General features: G+C 52.5%; 1 protein-coding gene across 1 annotated transcript; it reads left to right on the top strand.

Annotated features, from left to right (window-relative positions):
* Positions 1-438: 438 nt before the first annotated feature.
* Positions 439-21,544, top strand: LOC144938061 (transcription factor Sp9-like). Its single transcript, XM_078865755.1, has 2 exons — positions 439-570; positions 19,787-21,544. The coding sequence occupies exons 1-2, from the start codon at positions 550-552 to the stop codon at positions 21,239-21,241; spliced, it is 1,476 nt and encodes a 491-aa protein (XP_078721881.1). The 5' UTR covers positions 439-549; the 3' UTR covers positions 21,242-21,544.
* Positions 21,545-21,747: the final 203 nt, after the last annotated feature.

Here is a 21,747-nt window from a genome sequence, read left to right as displayed (position 1 = left end):
TTGCTTTATGTACCCCCCCCCTCTCTGCCCCCCCTCTCTGCCCCCCCCTCTCTCTAGCCCCTCTCGCTCTCTCTCGCTCCCTCTCTCCTTCCCCATCTCTCCTTCCCTCTCTCTCCTTCCCTCCCTCTCTCTCCTCCCCCCTCTCTCCTTACCTCTCTCCCTCCCTCTCTCTTCTCTTCCCTCTCTCGCCCTCGCACTCACCCCATTGGCCGACTCGCCTCGAGGCGGCACTTCAAAGTGGACGAAGGGTGGGGGGGGGAGAGAACGCACGACGATGGGGGAGGGTGTAAGGGGGGGGGGATGTGGGGGGGGATGTGGGGGGGAGGGGGGCGATGTGGGGGGAGGGGTCCTCGCTACTTGATGGCCCGGGGAGGTGCGGAAGTGCCCCACTTGGTCTTTGTGCGCGGAGCTCTCAGATGAAGACGTCGCGGGCTCCGTGAAGCGACGAGGCGATCAGCTGCTCGCTGCTTTGCTGCTGCTGCTGCTCGCACGTCCTGCCCTGCCTGCCCTGCCTGCTGCTGCTGCTGCAACGGCGGGAGGAGTACCGTGATGGCAGCTTCCTTGCAGGGGGTGAGTGTGCGGCGAGCGAGTGAGTCGGCGGGTCGGTGAGGCCGGTTGAAGTGAGTCGGCGAGTTGAGTGAGCGCGACAGTCTGTGAGTGAGTCGTGAATGAGTGAGCCCGTGAGCCCAGTGAGTGTGTGAGTCAGCGAGTCTGTGAGTGAGTCGTGAATGAGTGAGTCCGTGAGCCCAGCGAGTGAGTGAGCCAGCGAGTCTGTGAGTGAGTCGTGAATGAGTGAGTCTGTGAGCCCAGCGAGTGAGCCAGTGAGTCTGTGAGTGAGTCAGCGAGTGTGTGAGTGAGTCGTGAATGAGTGAGTCCGTGAGCCCAGCGAGTGAGTCAGCGAGTCTGTGAGTGAGTCGTAAATGAGTGAGTCCGTGAGCCCAGCGAGTGAGTCAGCGAGTCCGTGAGTGAGTCGTGAATGAGTGAGTCCGTGAGCCCAGCGCATGAGTCAGCGAGTCTGTGAGTGAGTCGTGAATGAGTGAGTCCGTGAGCCCAGTTAGTGAGTGAGTCAGCGAGTCTGTGAGCGAGTCGTGAATGAGTGAGCCAGCGAGTGAGTCAGCGAGTCTGTGAGTGAGTAGTGAATGAGTGAGTCCGTGAGCCCAGCGAGCGAGTCAGCGAGTCTGTGAGTGAGTCGTGAATGAGTGAGTCCGTGAGCCCAGCGAGTGAGCCAGCGAGTCTGTGAGTGAGTCGTGAATGAGTGAGTCAGCGAGTCTGTGAGTGAGTCGTGAATGAGTGAGTCCGTGCGTGAGTCAGCGCGTGAGTCAGTGAGTCTGTGCGTGAGGCTCTCGAATGAGTCGCGAGTGAAGACTCCGAGCGAGTTGACGAGTGAGTCGGTGAGTGAGATGGAGCGACGGCCGCCCTAGTGTACGCATGACACCGATGACGAGTATCTGAACCGGTCCTGGGCCTCCGCTAGGTCGACTCAGCCTCAAATGAGTACCTGGTGCGGTGCGTAAAAAAACCAACATCGCCACTTGGGGAGACAAAGGCGGACGGGCGTGGTGCTGGCCACCCACCCCCTCGTGTGTCGTTCTGGCCTTCATAGGTGCTCGCTAACAGCACCTGCCCCTACAGTCTGTTACAGGCTACACGGGGGACCTTTGTCTTTGTGTGTGTGTGCGCTATTGAGTGCGCCTGAGTGTGAGCGCATGAGCAGCGTCCATAGGCGCGTGTCTCATTGCGAAGAGCGTGTCCGTGTGAGCTTCTGTGTGTGTGTCACCGTGTATTCATGTATCAACTTGTGTGTACTTAAGTTTGAACTCGCGTGTAACCTCTGCGTATCGCTTCCGTATCTGCGTTATCCTCCGCTCGTATTTCCGCCTATCTCTGACTCCGTCCGTCCGCGTGTCTTCGTGTAAGTGCGTGTGTGTGTGTCTGTGTCTCTGTGTGTGTGTCTGTGTCTCAGTGTGTGTGTCTCTGTGTGTGTGTCTCTGTGTGTGTGTCTGTGTGTGTGTCTGTGTGTGTCTGTGTCTCTGTGTGTGTCTGTGTCTCAGTGTGTGTGTCTCTGTGTGTGTGTCTCTGTGTGTGTGTCTCTGTGTGTGTGTATGTGTGTCTGTGTCTCTGTGTGTGTCTGTGTGTGTGTCTCTGTGTGTGTGTCTGTGTCTCAGTGTGTGTGTCTCTGTGTAAGTGCGCGTGTGTGTCTGTGTGTCTGTGTGTGTCTGTGTCTCAGTGTGTGTGTCTCTGTGTGTGTCTGTGGGGAGCGGTAGTGTCACGGTTAGCGCACTGCCATTACATACCCAGCGAACCCGAGTTCGATTCCCGCTCACGGCCAACACCGGTGACGATTTATCTGAACCGGTCCTGGGCCTCCTCCCCTAGGTCGACTCAGCCTCATATGAGTCACCTGGTGCGGTGCCTGTATTAAACATCGCCACTGGGGGAGACAAAGGCGGCCGGGCGTGGCGCTGTCCACCCCCACCCATCCGTGACCACGTGCTCATCATACCGCGCGTTCACTCTATACGACGGGGAGGGAAATCTTCGTCTTCTGCGCGAGTGTGAGTCTGTGTGATAGCTCCCCGATCCATCTACCCGCACCCCCATCCCCATATCTGTGCTCACGTCTATTATCTACTGCAACCCCTGGGAACTGCGTGTCCACTTATAGGTGCCCCGGCAGTAAAACAGGATCGCCTCCGTAATCCTTGACACGCGCTCGGTCACGATGTAGGCGAACGCTGCGGCGATTAGCAACCGCGAATTCGTCGACGCGAGCCGAACGCATCAACTCTGTCGTGAGCATTTAAATGTTTTAAAAATAAAAATTGGTATTTACACTGCCGTTATATTTCTTATATACGTACATAGATATATGTATATATATATACGACGGCAGGCATCCCAATGGGAACAAACAAATACACACACCCACAAAAAAGACGCACATCGTCAACTCGATTTGTTTCGGAGTCATCGCTTAGATCAGCGGCCCCCAACGTTGTTGGCACCAGGGACCGGCTTCGTGGAAGACAATTTATTCACGGACCAGGGGTGGGGAGGGGGGTAGTTCATCATTGGGTCTTTCCCCCTTTATCAATTAAGCTCTCCGGCGACGTTTGTTTTTGACTCATGTTGGCTACTAGGGCTTAGAGCTCGTGGGCTCACAACAAAACTGTGACTGTGACAAGTGCGCAGTGCGGGCAAGAGGCGCGGATGGAAGTGGTGAATAGTACAACAATGGGGGCGGGTTCCACGCGCGGACTCACCGCTCACCACTATGCGGTGTGTAGAGTGTGTACACACACGGACTCACCGCTCACCACGATGCGGTGTGTAGAGTGTGTACACACACGGACTCACCGCTCACCACTATGCGGTGTGTAGAGTGTGTACACACACGGACTCACCGCTCTCACCTCCTGCCGCTGTGCGGCCCGGTTCCTAACAGGACACGGGCCGGTCCGCGGCCCGGGGGGATTGGGGGGACCCCTGGCTTAGAGGATATCTCCCAAGAGAGTCGATCCTAAGAGACACGCACGAATCCGAGGAGGGCCGCATATTTTGCTTCGCGCAAAGGCAGGATCCCATTGTAGACTGTTGGGGATGCGGGTGTCGAACACCACGCCCGGCCGCCTTTGTCTCGCCGGTGCTGATAATTACCCCCGTCTCCCACCACCACCACCAACCAGAACTGGTTGAAACTCCCGTCGCTGTTATTGGGAATGGAACTTTGGTAGCTGGGTTCGTAGCGCAGCGCAATAACACACACACATATACACACCTCAACATACACACACGTACGTGCATCGCTGCATATACATGCGTTATGCAACACAGTATACACATGTATATTGATTGTGGCTCGCGTAAATAAAGGCCGTGACATCTGAGCGAGGATCGGGAACGGAACGTCAAATTTAAGTCCAGCGTTCGGAATATGAAACATTGCACCGTCATCATCATTGACGCGTTGTGTGTCGCTGTGCTCTGTCCGGCTTGAGTCTTGGTCGTATCGTGCTGTTAAGTAGACACGCGTGTACATAGACACACACACACACAGACATCGTTCGCGCTGTGTATCTGAGAACCGTAGGGCACCGCGGAGCGAGCACCACTTTCCCTCGTGTGTGGGCCCGTGGTTTGTGTGTGTGTGCGTATATGTGTCTGTGGCCAGGGAGACAAAGGCGGCCGGGCGTGGTGTAGGCCACCCACACCCCCCCCCCTCATAGTTACCTGCTAAGAGCACTTGCCCCAACAGTCTGTTAGAGGCTACGCGGGGGATCGTTGTCTTTGTGTGGCCGGGTTGCCGCGTACGCCCTGCAACCTTTGTCTGTGTGTGTGTGTCCAACCCCCCTCCTCCCCCCCCTGCTGTTGCGTTGTTCGCACGACGCAACAGGTAAAACTCGTTTGAGGCTGAGTCGACCTAAAGGAGAGACGCACGCGCGCACGCACTTATTACTTTCAACTTTCGTTCCACTTGGCGTGTCTCTCTCTCTCATCCCTCTCGGAGGCCTCCGCCGAAAGCGCCGTGTCCGTAGTGGAGGTTGTCGTTTGACCATACTTCACCTCGCGGGTCAAATGCGGCTTGGTGGAAATGGAGGGGGGGCGGGCGGGCGCGGTGGGGGGCGCTTGTTCGGATATCACTCGCCAATGATGCTGGTCGCAGTTCTAAAATCCAACGAGGCACGGTGGACAACGTACAAACGTTTTGTCCGTCTCCAATGTAGCTTTGCTACATCTCCATGTGTCTGTTTGTTGTATTTAGCTCATGCGCATTCGTATCTCGTTGTTTACATCTCCCGTCTAAAACGAGACACCACCCTCTCACCCCCTCCTGGTCCGCATTGTTATTCCATCTCACCGCATCTCCATATTCCTCGCCGACAAACTCTCAATACCTTGCCAACGTCCGTCGTATTTCACAAACATCTCCATTTCCTGTCCACGTGTTTTTGCGTTTCCCCCCTTTTCATCTCAATCGCATCTCTCTACCCCTAGATGATATCTCCAAAAAAATGTATTTAGTTACAAAAAAACAAATCTAAAACTCTCGTAAATTCAAAACGCGGCAGCCACTTCATCCATTGACTTCCTCCCTCTCGGTTTCCTCTCGTCTCGATCTTTTTTTGGTACCGAGAGGCTGAGTCGCGACGCGCACACACGAGCCGCGCTCCCCACATCTCTCTCCGCTCCGCACGCCGTCGGCATCTCTCGCCGCGGCTCCTGCGATCGCAAAATCCAAATCTCCCGACTTGGTAACTCCCGAGCCAACGAGCTCATCTTGTCGTCGGCCATACTTCACCACGCCGGTCAGAGGTCAGGCGGAGCCGCGGTTTGAGCCGTGGGCGAGTGTCAAACTTGGGTGCAAGGGTCGTGTGTTCTGAGCGCATTGAACTAACTCCCTTTGGGTTAATTTATCGAGTTTATACATATTTTTATACGTTTGTAAATTGTTGTCACTTCTTCCGTATGCAGACAACTTTGCCTCCGTATAGCCTGAACAGAGTTCTATTTTAGGCTGAGTCGACCTAGGGGAGGAGGCCCAGAACCGGTTTAGATAATCCGTCACCGGGGTTGGTGGTGGCCGTGAGCGGGAATCGAACTCGGGTCGCCGGGTTCGTAGAGCAACTCGCTAACCACTGCCACGAACCGCTCACCACCACACAGACACACACACACGCGCCGTGTGTACTCGTGTGTGTTTCGCCGCATATATAAATAACATATATAAATATACATACATGTATATATATACTATCTGCATGTATCAACGGGCGGATAACTTTACGCCATGGATCCATTTAAACAATCGGATGCGACTGGCAAAAAGAGATTCTACAAATGCAACGTTCTTGAAGTGTTAAATCTCTGAGAGCGTCGAATGGAAGGGTAGCCTCCATCTCCCGCATTACCATACACACAATGGGCATTGTGCATTTTAAATCCCCGCGTGTGTGCGCGCGTGTGCATATGTAGTGTGTGTAGTGTGTGTCGTGTGTGTGGTAGTGTAGCGGTTAGCGCGCCGCGCGAAACCCGCTCACGGCCAACACCGGTGACGATTATCTGAACCGGTCCTAGACCTCTCCTAGGTCGACTCAGCCTCGAATGAGTGCCTTGTGCGGTGTGTGAACATCGCCACTGGGGAGACAAAGGCGGTCGGGCGTGGTGCTGGCCACCCACCCCCTCGTGTGCCGTTCCGGCTTTCATAGGTGCTCGCTAACAGCACTTGCCCCGACAGTCTATGAAGGCTATACGGGGATATTTGTCTTTTCCTTATATACATAAGCACATATGTAATGGTAACTCCATATATGAGATGCAAGCTACTAGCGTTTCTACAATCACAATGGGCAATTGCTGGACGGGTGAGGGCCGTATCGGTCACGGGGTGCGGAGGAAAGGCGCCGGAGTTGTTTGACCATACTTCACCACCACTTCACCACCACTTCACCACCACTTCACCACCACTTCACCACCACTTCACCACGCCGGTAGGTAACGCAGAGTGAGCAGGCGTTTTAGTGACGGTGTGGAGTAATTTGGTGGCGTCCAACCACGGTCTTGCACGTCGACAAATGTGAAATAAATCCCCATTACAATCGCATTGACGTGATCATCTTAAGTTATCACGCGGGCAATATGCGGCATTACTGCCCTTTTCGTTTAGGAGCCCCCACGCAATCAATCTGTGGTATGCGCGTGTGTGTGTGTGTGTGTCACATACACACCTATTACATATATACATAGATAACTACACGTGTGTTACATGTGCATAGTTTCACTCGCACGCCTATTACATATATACATATGTAACTACACGTGTGTTACATGTGCATAGTTTCACTCGCACGCGTATTACATATATACATAGGTAACTACACGTGTGTTACATGTACGCAGTTTAACTCGCACGCGTATTACATATATACATAGGTAATTACACGTGTGTTACATGTGCATAGTTTAACTCGCACGCGTATTACATATACACATATGTAACTACACGTGTGTTACATGTGCATAGTTTAACTCGCACGCCTATTACATATACACATATGTAACTACACGTGTGTTACATGTGCATAGTTTAACTCGCACGCCTATTACATATATACATAGGTAACTACACGTGTGTTACATGTGCACAGTTTAACTCGCACGCGTATTACATATACACATATGTAACTACACGTGTGTTACATGTGCACAGTTTAACTCGCACGCGTATGACATATACACATAGGTAACTACACCGCATATTTGACATGTGCACACACACACACACATAGTGCTACTATTTAAATCAGACGCACCACAAACAGCCTACGAGAGACGTTGGCGGCTGTGTAATTTTCGCCAAGAGTTGACGGTAACATTCTTTGCGACGTTTCGGGCAAAGGCCCTACCTGCATAGCACGTAGCTAGACGAACAACTGCCAGAAACATCACCTATTTCTATATATACATATATATAGAGCAGAGGTCGTCTCCTTTCTCACGGCCACGGTATCGATAGTGATGAGTGGAAAAGCTGATGATGGACGCTTGTGTTGCGCCCGAAACGTCGTGATTTATTTTATTTTATTTTCTACCCACGTGACTTTACCGAAAAAACCAAAGAGTATGGATTCCTGCAGTCACGAAAGCTTCAAAATCAAGATTGTTGAGTGGAGTTGAGTTATTTCGCTGTGGTGGTGGTTGTTGTTGGTGGTGGTGGCGGTTGTTGTTGTTGTTGGATTGTGTGTTCGTGCACAACTGCCAGCAGCAGCAGCCACCAATCTAATTCGTTCAACCGCGAATCAATCCCCAAGTACATTTCTCTCCGCGCGTCTCTCAGGGTGTCTCTTTTGAGTCTCCCACAGCCTCCTTAGGTTTATCCGTCCTAGGATTGCGTCTATGGCTAAGCGAGCTGGCTGGGGACTGGGGGCTTCTTGGAGTCAGGGGCATCGGCCCCGGCAAGTGCCGAGGCTGGGTCCGTCGGCTTACTGCAGACCGCGTCCAGCGGCGCGGGGTTTGATGCTCGACGCGGGGGTTGATCCTCCGGGCAATAACGACCACGTTGACTTCGTGCCTTGTTGTTTCGGACGATCGTTTCGTATTTGACTCGTGGCTATTTATATATATTTTGTAAAAAAAAAAAAAGTTAGGTAAACTACCCCTGATGAAACCGCCCTAACGCTAAGATCTAAATACAAAAAACGTTATAGCTGCGTTTTAAAAAAAGTGTTTATTTTTATGATCTGGTAATATGAATAATTGTGTATTACCGTACTTGTATTTAGAGAGAGAAGTGAATTCTAGATTTGAAGCTTTCGTGACTGCAAGGATTCATACTCTTAGTTTTTTCGGTAAAGTCACGTAGGTAAAAAATGAAATTAAAATTAATAAAAGTAAAAGAATAAAAATCACGACGTTTCGGAGGCAACACAAGCTTCCGTCTTCAGGTGAAACCGTCACAGCAAATATCTGTATCAGAGTATGAGTAAGAAGTGAATGCGTTTTGTCACCAGAGGTGGGTGGTGGGCAGGGGAAGCTGGCAGGGGTCGTCCACGGAAATGTTTGCATCGGCTCAGTGTTCCACGGGCCAAGAAAGTTCTAGATGCGCTGGGCTAAGAGAATGTGGGGTCTGTCGAAGAGAATCTCTGTGGAAGAGAATGTCAGGCTAAGAGAAGGTAGGTTTGTCTGCTACGACTGTAGATTGTACATCAAACTAAACTTTTTTTTAAATTTTACCAAGTAAGGCCCACTAAGCTCTAAAGCTCCTTTTTCACAAGCGACCTGGCCACCACTAATGAGAGCTCGGCGAGGCGGCTCATCGCGTGAACATTTAGAGCGGCCGAACACTCTTAAACGCCTGCTGTAGAATCTAAATATGGAGGGGAAAATCGGAAAACCCGGAGGAAAAAAAATCCACGCCATCACGGGGAGGGGAGAGACGCGCAAACTCGGAGAGAGAGACGCAAACTCCAAATATACAGCAGCAGGCGTCAGGGTCGGTTTCGAACTCACGTCCTCCTGTATACCAGGCGAGGTAGTTAACATCTCCTAGCCACCGTGATGATGATGAGAGAGAGACACAAACTCCAAATATACAGCAGCAGCAGGCGTCAGGGTCGGTTTCGAACCCACGACCTCCTGTAGACCAGGCGAGGTAGTCGACATCGCGACATGCGAGGCATAGCGATGCCCCGCCTCGTCTAATTCGACATCTCGGCGCGTTTACGTGAAGTGGCTTTTTTAGTTTAAAAAATAAAAAAGCGTCACTCTCTCCGACGCCGGTTTCGGTTGCGCCCTTGTCACGCGTGTTTGTTTCCGCACGACGTCCGACGTTCCGCTCCGCGTGCCAGCGGGCAAAGCTTGTACGGGGGAATGAAGGAGACGCAGTTTCCGCCGACGGGAGGACGCGGTTGACTCGAAAGGCGCGTACATCTTCAAAGTGTCGTTGCCGAAACAAAACGTAGCGATGCAATCTGAACGTGTATCTGATAAAGCGACCCACACAGCGCTGATGTTTAAGGCCGTAGGCCATCGGTGCTCGCTAACAGCACTTGCACCTACATTCTGTTAAGGCTACACGGGGGGTCATTGCCTCTGTATGTATTGCGAGCGCGTGTTTGTTTATTTAACCGTGTGCGGCTTATATACACCCCTGTTAAGTGACGTCTGTCTGTTCGATTCGTAGCTATTTATCTTCGCAACGCTCGAGTTCACCTGTGTAAAGTCTGGCTCTGTCGAAGCAATGCGCGCCTATGGAGCGTACCCTGTGTCCATGAAGCACACGCCGATCTGCGATTGCGTCTGTATTACACGTGAAGCGTGCGTCTGTGTATATATATGTGTGAAGCGGCGACGCCGCTGCTGTGTATATGCAAGTCGTGCATAGCGATGCAATCGTATTTTGTTGCTGTTGACATTTCCGTCGGTCTGTTGGAATCGAGCGTGCGTGACGGATGCGCCGAACGCTCGGCCCGAGCCGCGTGTGGCCTTCCTGCTCGCCGGACGAACACGCTTCCTCGACGTTCGCGATCACTGCGCACAAAGTGCTCGCCGCACTGTGCACCACCCACACACACACAGTGCCTTGGCTCGTCACGGAGCACACACTCACACACAGTGCCTTGGCTCATCTCGTCACGGAGCACACACACACACACAGTGCCTTGGCTCATCTCGTCACAGAACACACACACACACTCACAGTGCCTTGGCTCATCTCGTCACAGAACACACACACACAGTGCCTTGGCTCATCTCGTCACGGAGCACACACACACACACGCAGTGCCTTGACTCATCTCGTCACGGAGCACACACACACACTCAGTGCCTTGGCTCATCTCGTCACGGAGCACACACACACTCACAGTGCCTTGGCTCGTCACGGAGCACACACACACACACTCAGTGCCTTGGCTCGTCACGGAGCACACACACACTCACTCAGTGCCTTGGCTCATCTCGTCACGGAGCACACACACACACACTCACAGTGCCTTGGCTCATCTCTACACGGAGCACACACACACACACACACAGTGTCTTGGCTCATCTCGTCACCGAACACACACACACACACAGTGCCTTGGCTCATCTCGTCACGGAGCACACACACACACACTCAGTGCCTTGGCTCATCTCGTCACGGAGCACACACACACACACACAGTGTCTTGGCTCATCTCGTCACCGAACACACACACACACACTCAGTGCCTTGGCTCATCTCGTCACGAGCACACACACACACACACAGTGTCTTGGCTCATCTCGTCACCGAACACACACACACACACAGTGCCTTGACTCATCTCGTCACGGAGCACACACACACACACACAGTGCCTTGGCTCATCTCTACACGGAGCACACACACACACACAGTGCCTTGGCTCATCTCATCACGGAGCACACACACACACTCAGTGCCTTGGCTCATCTCTACACGGAGCACACACACACACACAGTGCCTTGGCTCATCTCTACACGGAGCACACACACACTCACAGTGCCTTGGCTCATCTCTACACGGAGCACACACACACACTCAGTGCCTTGGCTCATCTCATCACGGAGCACACACACACTCACAGTGCCTTGGCTCATCTCGACACGGAGCACACACACACACACGCAGTGCCTTGACTCATCTCGTCACGGAGCACACACACACACTCACAGTGCCTTGGCTCATCTCATCACGGAGCACACACACACACTCACAGTGCCTTGGCTCATCTCATCACGGAGCACACACACACACTCACAGTGCCTTGACTCATCTCGTCACGGAGCACACACACACACACACGCAGTGCCTTGACTCATCTCGTCACGGAGCACACACACACACTCACAGTGCCTTGACTCATCTCGTCACGGAGCACACACACACACACAGTGCCTTGGCTCATCTCGTCACGGAGCACACACACAGTGCCTTGGTTCATCTCATCACGGAACACACACACACAAACACAGTGCCTTGGCTCATCTCGTCACGGAGCACACACACACACACAGTGCCTTGACTCATCTCGACACGGAGCACACACACACACACGCAGTGCCTTGACTCATCTCGTCACGGAGCACACACACACTCGCAGTGCCTTGACTCATCTCGACACGGAGCACACACACACACACACACTCAGTGCCTTGACTCATCTCATCACGGAGCACACACACACACACAGTGCCTTGACTCATCTCGACACGGAGCACACACACACACACGCAGTGCCTTGACTCATCTCGTCACGGAGCACACACACACTCGCAGTGCCTTGACTCATCTCGACACGGAGCACACACACACACACTCAGTGCCTTGACTCATCTCATCACGGAGCACACACACACACACGCAGTGCCTTGACTCATCTCGTCACGGAGCACACACACACACTCACAGTGCCTTGACTCATCTCATCACGGAGCACACACACACACACTCAGTGCCTTGGCTCATCTCTACACGGAGCACACACACACACACGCAGTGCCTTGGCTCATCTCATCACGGAGCACACACACACACACAGTGCCTTGGCTCATCTCGTCACGGAGCACACACACACACTCAGTGCCTTGGCTCATCTCATCACGGAGCACACACACACACGCAGTGCCTTGACTCATCTCATCACGGAGCACACACACACACGCAGTGCCTTGGCTCATCTCATCACGGAGCACACACACACACGCAGTGCCTTGGCTCATCTCGTCACGGAGCACACACACACACACAGTGCCTTGGCTCATCTCATCACGGAGCACACACACACACACAGTGCCTTGGCTCATCTCATCACGGAGCACGCACACACACACGCAGTGCCTTGACTCATCTCATCACGGAGCACACACACACACACAGTGCCTTGGCTCATCTCATCACGGAGCACACACACACACACGCAGTGCCTTGACTCATCTCATCACGGAGCACACACACACACACGCAGTGCCTTGGCTCATCTCATCACGGAGCACACACACACACGCAGTGCCTTGGCTCATCTCGTCACGGAGCACACACACACACTCAGTGCCTTGGCTCATCTCTACACGGAGCACACACACACACTCAGTGCCTTGGCTCATCTCATCACGGAGCACACACACACACACAGTGCCTTGGCTCATCTCTACACGGAGCACACACACACACACAGTGCCTTGGCTCATCTCATCACGGAGCACACACACACACGCAGTGCCTTGGCTCATCTCGTCACGGAGCACACACACACACTCACAGTGCCTTGGCTCATCTCATCACGGAGCACACACACACACACAGTGCCTTGGCTCATCTCATCACGGAGCACACACACACACTCAGTGCCTTGGCTCATCTCGTCACGAGCACACACACACACACGCAGTGCCTTGGCTCATCTCGTCACGGAGCACACACACACACACACAGTGCCTTGGCTCATCTCGTCACGAGCACACACACACACACGCAGTGCCTTGGCTCATCTCGTCACGAGCACACACACACACACGCAGTGCCTTGGCTCATCTCTACACGGAGCACACACACACACACAGTGCCTTGGCTCATCTCATCACGGAGCACACACACACACGCAGTGCCTTGGCTCATCTCGTCACGGAGCACACACACACACACAGTGCCTTGGCTCATCTCATCACGGAGCACACACACACACACAGTGCCTTGGCTCATCTCATCACGGAGCACACACACACACTCAGTGCCTTGGCTCATCTCGTCACGAGCACACACACACACACGCAGTGCCTTGGCTCATCTCGTCACGGAGCACACACACACACACACAGTGCCTTGGCTCATCTCGTCACGAGCACACACACGCAGTGCCTTGGCTCATCTCATCACGGAGCACACACACACACACAGTGCCTTGGCTCATCTCTACACGGAGCACACACACACACGCACGCGCGCGCGCGCGGCATCGCGCCAACTTCGAATCATCCCGCGCGGCAGCGGCGGATTTTGTCTGCTAAGAGCCCTCGCGCGCTTCCAAACGCACTTCCTACCGACTGTTTAGGAAGCCGCTGGGGGCTTGTGCACTTTTATAAAAACGCATTTCTTTAGAACCGCTGTTTGTGTGTTTGTTTAGTTTGTGGTTCTTCCGCCCCACAAACACCTCCGATTGGCTGGCGCGGTTGGCTGCGTACGGCGCGTCACAAGTTCGACATGAAGACATAACACACGCCGTGTCGGTCAGAAGTAAGACTTCACCGCGGTCGGAAAATCGAATACGTGGCCCGGGTTCATTGACGCAGTGCGCCAACCACTGCACCACCGCTCCACTCGGTCTGTAAGCGTAGGTCTCTCTCTGTCTCTGTGATAAATATCCATCGGTTTAAAGATCGTCTTCTCGCAATATACAGAGTGTACGACCATGTGCGTGAATGCAAACGTATTGAGTAAGTGTCTATAACTATGATTTTATATTACACGTGTGTCTATGTGCTCTGTGTGTGTGTGTGTGCACCCGTCCGAGTGAATGCCTATTCGACGACCCGACATTTGCATATCGCTCCGCGTGCTCGGAGCGACTGCTGCTTCCGCTGCGAAACGTCGGACATCGCTTAGCGGTCACAAACCCTGACAGCACACACGGGATCGCCACGCGGTTGTTAGGAGTGTATGTGTTCGGAGTTCTATATAGCACGAGGAGTGATGCCAAATATATATATCGGCAGTTACACGGGATATAGGGGCGTCGATACACAGCACAGACCCGTCGGCGTGACGTTATCCCAGCTGTTAGAAGTGTGCGTGTACGTAGCTGATATTGGGAGCGAGATGGTAACTACCTCGCCTGGTATGCAGGAGGTCGTGGGTTCGATCCCGACCCTGACGCCTGCTGCTGTATATTTGGAGTTTGCATCTCTATCAGCATCACAGTGGCTAGGAAATGTTAACTACCTCGCCTGGGATAGAGGAGGTCGTGGGTTCGATCCCGACCCTGACGCCTGCTGCTGTATATTTGTAGTTTGCGTCTCTCTCTCTCATCATCATCACGGTGGCTAGGAAATGTTAACTACCTCGCCTGGTATGCAGGAGGTCGAGGGTTCGATCTCGACCCTGACGCCTGCTGTTGTATATTTGTAGTTTGCGTCTCTCTCTCTCATCATCATCACGGTGGCTAGGATATGTTAACTACCTCGCCTGGTATACAGGAGGTCGTGAGTTCGATCCCGACCCTGCCAGCTGCTGTATATTTGGAGTTTGCATCTCTATCAGCATCACAGTGGCTAGGAAATGTTAACTACCTCGCCTGGGATGGAGGAGGTCGTGGGTTCGATCCCGACCCTGACGCCTCCTGCTGTATATTTGTAGTTTGCGTCTCTCTCTCTCATCATCATCACGGTGGCTAGGAAATGTTAACTACCTCGCCTGGTATGCAGGAGGTCGTGGGTTCGATCCCGACCCTGACGCCTGCTGCTGTATATTTGGAGTTTGCGTCTCTCTCTCTCTCTCATCATAATCACGGTGGCTAGGAGATGTTAACTACCTCGCCTGGTATACAGGAGGTCGTGGGTTCGATCCCGACCCTGCCAGCTGATGTATATTTGGAGTTTGCGTCTCGCTCTCTCTCTCTCTCTCTCCGTGGCCGCGTGGATTTTTCTCCGGGTCCTCCGGTTTTCCCCCTCCACATTTAGAATCAGCGTAGCGCATCTTATTTGGCTGCTATACATTGTCGCGCTATCATGTGTGGCAAGCCAGGTCGCTTCTGGGGAAAAAAAATAACTCGGGGGGGGGGTGGGGGAGGGGGGCCTTAACCTGCTAAACTGCTAAACTAGTTTAGTTCCACGTACAGAAGCGCGTGTCTATCTACGAAGCATATGCATACGAAATGCAGACGTTTGTATCGACTGCGTTCCGTGTGAGACCATCTCTCACGTGCATCCTTACATCGGCCACGATCGCGAGCCACCGACTGGTGCACTCTTCTCTAGGCCCTCACCACCAAACTCGCGATCCTGCGACGCAGTCATCCACCGATATACACACATACATATACACACATACACACACATACACACACATACACACACATACACACACATACACACACATACACACACATACACACACATACACACACATACACACACATACACACATACACACATACACACATACACATAGACACATATGATAGAGGGGTATTTCTTTGGGTTAGATCGCGTAAATGTATAAATGTGTCGTTACAACCCGCCACCACCCGACACAGCCAACTAGTAAGGGTCGTCACGTGGATTACTGGCGAAACGTCGTGCTCAGTTTGTAAATGTTGTGGCTTGGCTCTCCAACACACTCGTGTTGCTGTTCTAGTATACTACACTATACACTACACTATACACTAGTGCTGTATTAGTATACTACACTATACACTACACTATACACTAGTGCTGTATTAGTATACTACACTATACACTACACTATACACTACACTATACACTAGTGCTGTACTAGTATACTACACTATACACTACACTATACAATAGTGCTGTACTAGTGTACTACACTATACACTACACTATACACTAGTGCTGTATTAGTATACTACACTATACACTACACTATACACTAGTGCTGTATTAGTATACTACACTATACACTACACTATACACTAGTGCTGTATTAGTGTACTACACTATACACTACACTATACACTAGTGCTGTATTAGTATACTACACTATACACTACACTATACACTACACTATACACTAGTGCTGTATTAGTATACTACACTATACACTACACTATACACTAGTGCTGTATTAGTATACTACACTATACACTACACTATACACTAGTGCTGTACTAGTGTACTACACTATACACTACACTATACACTAGTGCTGTACTAGTATACTACACTATACACTACACTATACACTAGTGCTGTATTAGTATACTACACTATACACTACACTATACACTAGTGCTGTATTAGTATACTACACTATACACTACACTATACACTAGTGCTGTACTAGTGTACTACACTATACACTACACTATACACTAGTGATGTACTAGTATACTACACTATACACTACACTATACACTAGTGCTGTACTAGTATACTACACTATACACTACACTATACACTAGTGCTGTACTAGTATACTACACTATACACTACACTATACACTAGTGCTGTATTAGTATACTACACTATACACTACACTATACACTAGTGCTGTACTAGTATACTACACTATACACTACACTATACACTAGTGCTGTATTAGTATACTACAGAGGTGGGACAAAGCCATTGTTATGCAAGTCCAAGTCGAGTCGCAAGTCATCAAATTCATGACTCGAGTCTGACTCGAGTCCAAGTCACATGACTCGAGTCCACACCTCTGGTATACTACACTATACACTACACTATACACTACACTATACACTAGTGCTGTACTAGTGACGAATTGGCCACGTTCTGTTTACGTGACAACCCTTACTAGTTGGCTGTGTCGGGTGGTGGCGGGTTTACCGACACATTTGTATATATACACTTCGTATATACCTCTACAGACACGTGTGTATGTTTCACGCGTGCCCTGCGTAAAGTGTACATCTCAAGTGTATCTCTAACTTCGGGATGGGGGGGGATGGGGAGGGGCGGCGTCGTTTGGCCATACTTCCCCACGATATGTCGTGGTGTGGGTACACAGGGCCTATTTGAACTATCACTCGCCCGCCGCCGCTAGCCGTGGGACCGCAAGTCAAAGGCCGCAGCGCGCAAACTGCTGCGCCGCCGCTCCTCCGAAAGTTTCCGTTGCGCCGCGTGTCGATGAATATCCGTCGAGGTGATGATGACACCTCGCGTGCCCCCCCCCCACGCGTGTAGAGATCGAGCGGCGTCACTGCTGCGGGTCTATGCGGTTGAATGTCCGTACGTCGATGCAGCGAAGTGCATGCGGCACGTCAAATGCTGCACGCGCGGGTGAACGCACTCATCAGCCATGCTCAATCCACTGCTGGATGAATGGTTCACGAAGGATCTCTCACCATCCCGCGGTGTTGTAATAAACTTATATTTTATATATATATTTATATATATATATAAAAGTTGCATGTGTTGCATGTGAATGTGAAAAGTACGCGTCTAAATACAGCGCGCGTCGGCGTGTCGCGTGCAGAGGCGGTAGAGAGATCTACGTATAAATATACGTTTCGTAAATGTGAGTGATTTAACACCATTGGAACCTCATTTGCTAGTAAAAAATATGATAATTGGTTTTTTACCCTTCTATCTGGCAACAAAACTGACACCTTTTGCTGCCAGGTAGAAGGGTAAAAAAACAACTATCAAGGGGAACGATATTTCGAGTCTCAAGACAACGTTTGCAAGAGGGTTCCGCCGCATCGATACGTTCTGTCGTGAAATCCAATGCACGATAGTTGGGGGGGTGATAAAACGCTCAACGATCCGCACAGACGGATTCAATAATCTCTCGATGTGATAATACCGTTAGGGAACCTTCTGGCCAAGCCGACATTCACCACTCGGCGGTCTGATCCAGACTCAGTCAGCCGACGCGTCCATCCACGCAGTCATGCCAATGGGTGCCGCGGTGGAGAGATGTTAACTAATTCTAGATTTGAAGCTTTCGTGACTGCAAGGATTCATATTCTTAGGTTTTTTCGGTAAAGTCACGTAGGTAAAAAGACATTAAAAAGTAAAATAAAATAAAAAATTTATTTTATTTTGATTTTTATTTTATTTTATTTTACTTTTTTATGTCTTTTTACCTACGTGACTTTACCGAAAAAACCTAAGAAGATGTTAACTACCTCGCCTGGTACACAGGACGTCGTTGGCTCGATCCCCACCCTGGCGCCTGCTGCTGTATATTTGGAGTTTTGCGTGTGTCTCTCGCCCGTGATCCCGTGGGTTTTTCTCTGGGGCCTCCGTTTTTCCCCCCTCCACATTGAGGATCAACATCACGCGTTTAGAGTATTTGGCTGCTGTATAACTTTCCACGTGAGATAAGCCGCTTCGTTTGTGGCCAGGTCGCTTCTGAAAAATAGCTACGTACCTTAGCGGGCCTTACCTGGTAAGATGAAAAAAATATTCTTATTTTTTTTCGGTAAAGTCACGTAGGTGAAAAATAACAATTAATAAAAGTAAAATAAATATAAAATAAAAATCACGACGTTTCGGAGGCAACACAAACTTCCGTCTTCAGGTGGAACCGTCACAGCACGATAGCTGTATCAAGTTCTCACTTGGCACAGCTATCATGCTGTGTTATTTTATATTTATTTTACTTTTATTGATTTTAATTTTTCACCTACATGACTTTACCGAAAAAACCTAAGAATATGAATCCTTGCAGTCACGAAAGCTTCAAATCTAAAAAAAAATAGTTTAAGAAAAAATTGTTTAGTAATAGGTTTTTACCCTTTCAACTGGTACAAAAACTGACACCTTTATACAAGGCATCATGTTTGCAATAACCACAACACAAGCATTTTGACTGCTTGTGTTGTGGTTAATGACTGCTTGTGTTGTGGTTATTGCAAACATGATGCCTTGTATAAAGGTGTCAGTTTTTGTACCAATTGAAAGGGTAAAAACCTATCACTATATTTTGCCACTGGTAAAGGAGAGGTCTCATAGTGAAAAAAATGTTTCGTTTGTTGTTTTAATGAATGACGTATCTATCTGCCTCTGTCTCTCAAGAGAGAGGTATCTCTTGAGCAATGCATAGAGATTGAGCTGTGCGCGTTACAAAGGATGCATCATCACCACTCAAGAGGGACAGAGAGAGATACAGAGGAGTCTGTGAACGGTTCACAGACGCAAAAACCCACGTACAGAGCGGGAGGAGGCAAACAGCCATCACCGGCGCCGACTATTGCCCGAGCTCTGCGATCCTATATTGGGTTGTGTGACTGAACCAGGCTCAACCACCAGAGATTAGAGGGGGGGAGGGGGGGGGGTGAACTTCTCAAGATTCCTCTCTCTCTCCCTTCCCTCCCCCACATCTCCCTCTCGTCCGTGTGTCGTGGTTGTACCACGAGTCGTTTTGATATCACCGACTCGCGGCCCACCCAAGATCTCGACCCCGCTAAGTTTTCACGCAGTGGACTCGTCGCTTGGGCCTCTCCGTTGGGTTCTATGGATAAATATGTTTTTGTTTGTTCGTAATAATCCTACGCATCTCTAATGAAGCTTTCTAAAGTGCCCGCTGTCTCTTTGCTCCCTCGTCCTCCTCTCTCCTCTCTCTGCGCTCTCTCTCTCAAGGAAGAGTCTCGCCTCGCGTCCGCTCCCCTCGCCATGCTCGCCGCGACCTGCAACAAAATCGGCAACACGCGCTCCGTGTCCCCGCTGGGCGAGACGCACTTCGGCGGCAAGGGCGGATTCTACCCCTGGAAGAAGCCCAGCGCCTCCAACGGAGGCGGCTACGGGTCGGCCACGCGGAGCCCAGGCGAACATCAGCAACAGCAGCAGCAGCAGCAGCAACAGCAGCAGCAGCAACAGCATCAGCAGCAACAGCAGCAGCAACAGCAACATCACAGCCTCGGTAGCATCAGCAACAACAACAGCAGCGGCGGCGGCGGCTCTAGCGCGTTCAGCGCCGCGTCTTGCACCACGGCCTCGTTCGGCGGCGACTACTCGGCGTACCACGGCGGCGGCGGCGTCTCGTCGCCCGAGCCCACGCACTCCGCCTTCGTCTCCAAGGTGCACTCGTCCGTGGAGGGGCTGCAGGGCATGTACTCTCGCGTGGGCATGCCGCCCCCTCCTCACCACCACCACCACCACCACAACCCCTACGAGTCGTGGTTCAAGGCGGCGGGCGCGGGCCACGGCGACGCGACGGCCGGCGGCGCCTCCGCGGCCGCCGCCGCCGCGTGGTGGGACGTGCACGGCACGGGCTGGCTCGACGTGCAGGCCGGCGCCGCGGGCGGCCTGCAGGCCCCGCTGCAGCCCTCCTTCCACTCGCAGCTGGGCGGCTACAACTCGGACTACGCCGCCAGCCTGGGCCACACGGCGGCGGCGGCGGCCTTCGGCGGCGCGTCGCCCCACCTGCTGCCCTCGGCCGCCCAGCACCTGCTGGCGCAGAACGGCATGCTGCCCACCTACGCCGAGTCGACCGCGACGGGGGGCGGCAGCGGCGGTGGGGCGCTGTCGGCCGGCCCCGCGATTGCGGGCGCCCCCGGCCTGGGCCCCGCGCCGACACCGCGCGGCTCCAGCCGGCGGTTCCCCGGGCGCGCCACCTGCGACTGCCCCAACTGCCAGGAGGCGGAGCGGCTGGGGCCGGCGGGCGCCAGCCTGCGGCGGAAGGGCCTCCACAACTGCCACATCCCGGGCTGCGGCAAGGTGTACGGCAAGTCGTCGCACCTCAAGGCGCACCTGCGCTGGCACACGGGCGAGCGGCCCTTCGTGTGCAACTGGCTGTTCTGCGGCAAGCGCTTCACGCGCTCGGACGAGCTGCAGCGACACCTGCGCACGCACACGGGCGAGAAGCGCTTCGCGTGCCCCGTGTGCAACAAGAGGTTCATGCGCAGCGACCACCTGAACAAGCACGCCAAGACGCACAGCGGCGGCAAGACGGGCAGCGAGAGCGACCCCGAGACGAGCAACCCCGAGTCGCCGTCGCACCCCCACTCGCCCGACGCGGGCGGGGAGTCGGCGGGCTCCATGCAGGAGTCGGGCGGCATGATGGTGGTGGGCGGTCAGGACCAGCGGCTGGCTTGAGCTTCGGCGGGTTGGGATGAGGCCGTTGGGATGGGATTGTTATCGAGACGGCGACGCCGGCGGTGATTCTAATCATCGTGAATTATCGCGCGGCGATTTCGTTTTTGGGCCAGAGATGTCTTCACGTGGTGCTGGCGATGGGGGCTGTTGGCGGTGGTACGTTGGGGCCGGCGCGTCTCTCCGTCGCTGAAGGGCCGGGGAAGCATCTGCAGGGGGATGCGTAGAAGAGGCGTTTTTTTTGGGTTTTCACGTTAAAATGTTCTCGTGAAGTTTTGGGCGCAAGGCGTCAACATGCCCTCCCCCCCCCACTCCCCCCCCCCCCGGCTTCTTTCACCTTCGTACGGAGCGAGCCGAGTGGGGAGTAAGACTTTGTGGGTGGAGAGGAGACTTCAGTGCACCGATGGTGGACAGCCAAACAACACTCAAGCCTCCCGCCGCTTTTAGTCGGGGTCCTCTGACCCCGACGTCTGAGCCTGACCCGGACTCTAACCTCAACGCCAAACCCC

This window comes from Lampetra fluviatilis, chromosome 21 (assembly GCF_964198595.1).
Source record: "Lampetra fluviatilis chromosome 21, kcLamFluv1.1, whole genome shotgun sequence".
NCBI lineage: Eukaryota > Metazoa > Chordata > Hyperoartia > Petromyzontiformes > Petromyzontidae > Lampetra > Lampetra fluviatilis.
The sequence above is the reverse complement of the archived record's forward strand: the minus strand, read 5'-3'. Positions and strand labels throughout refer to the sequence as shown.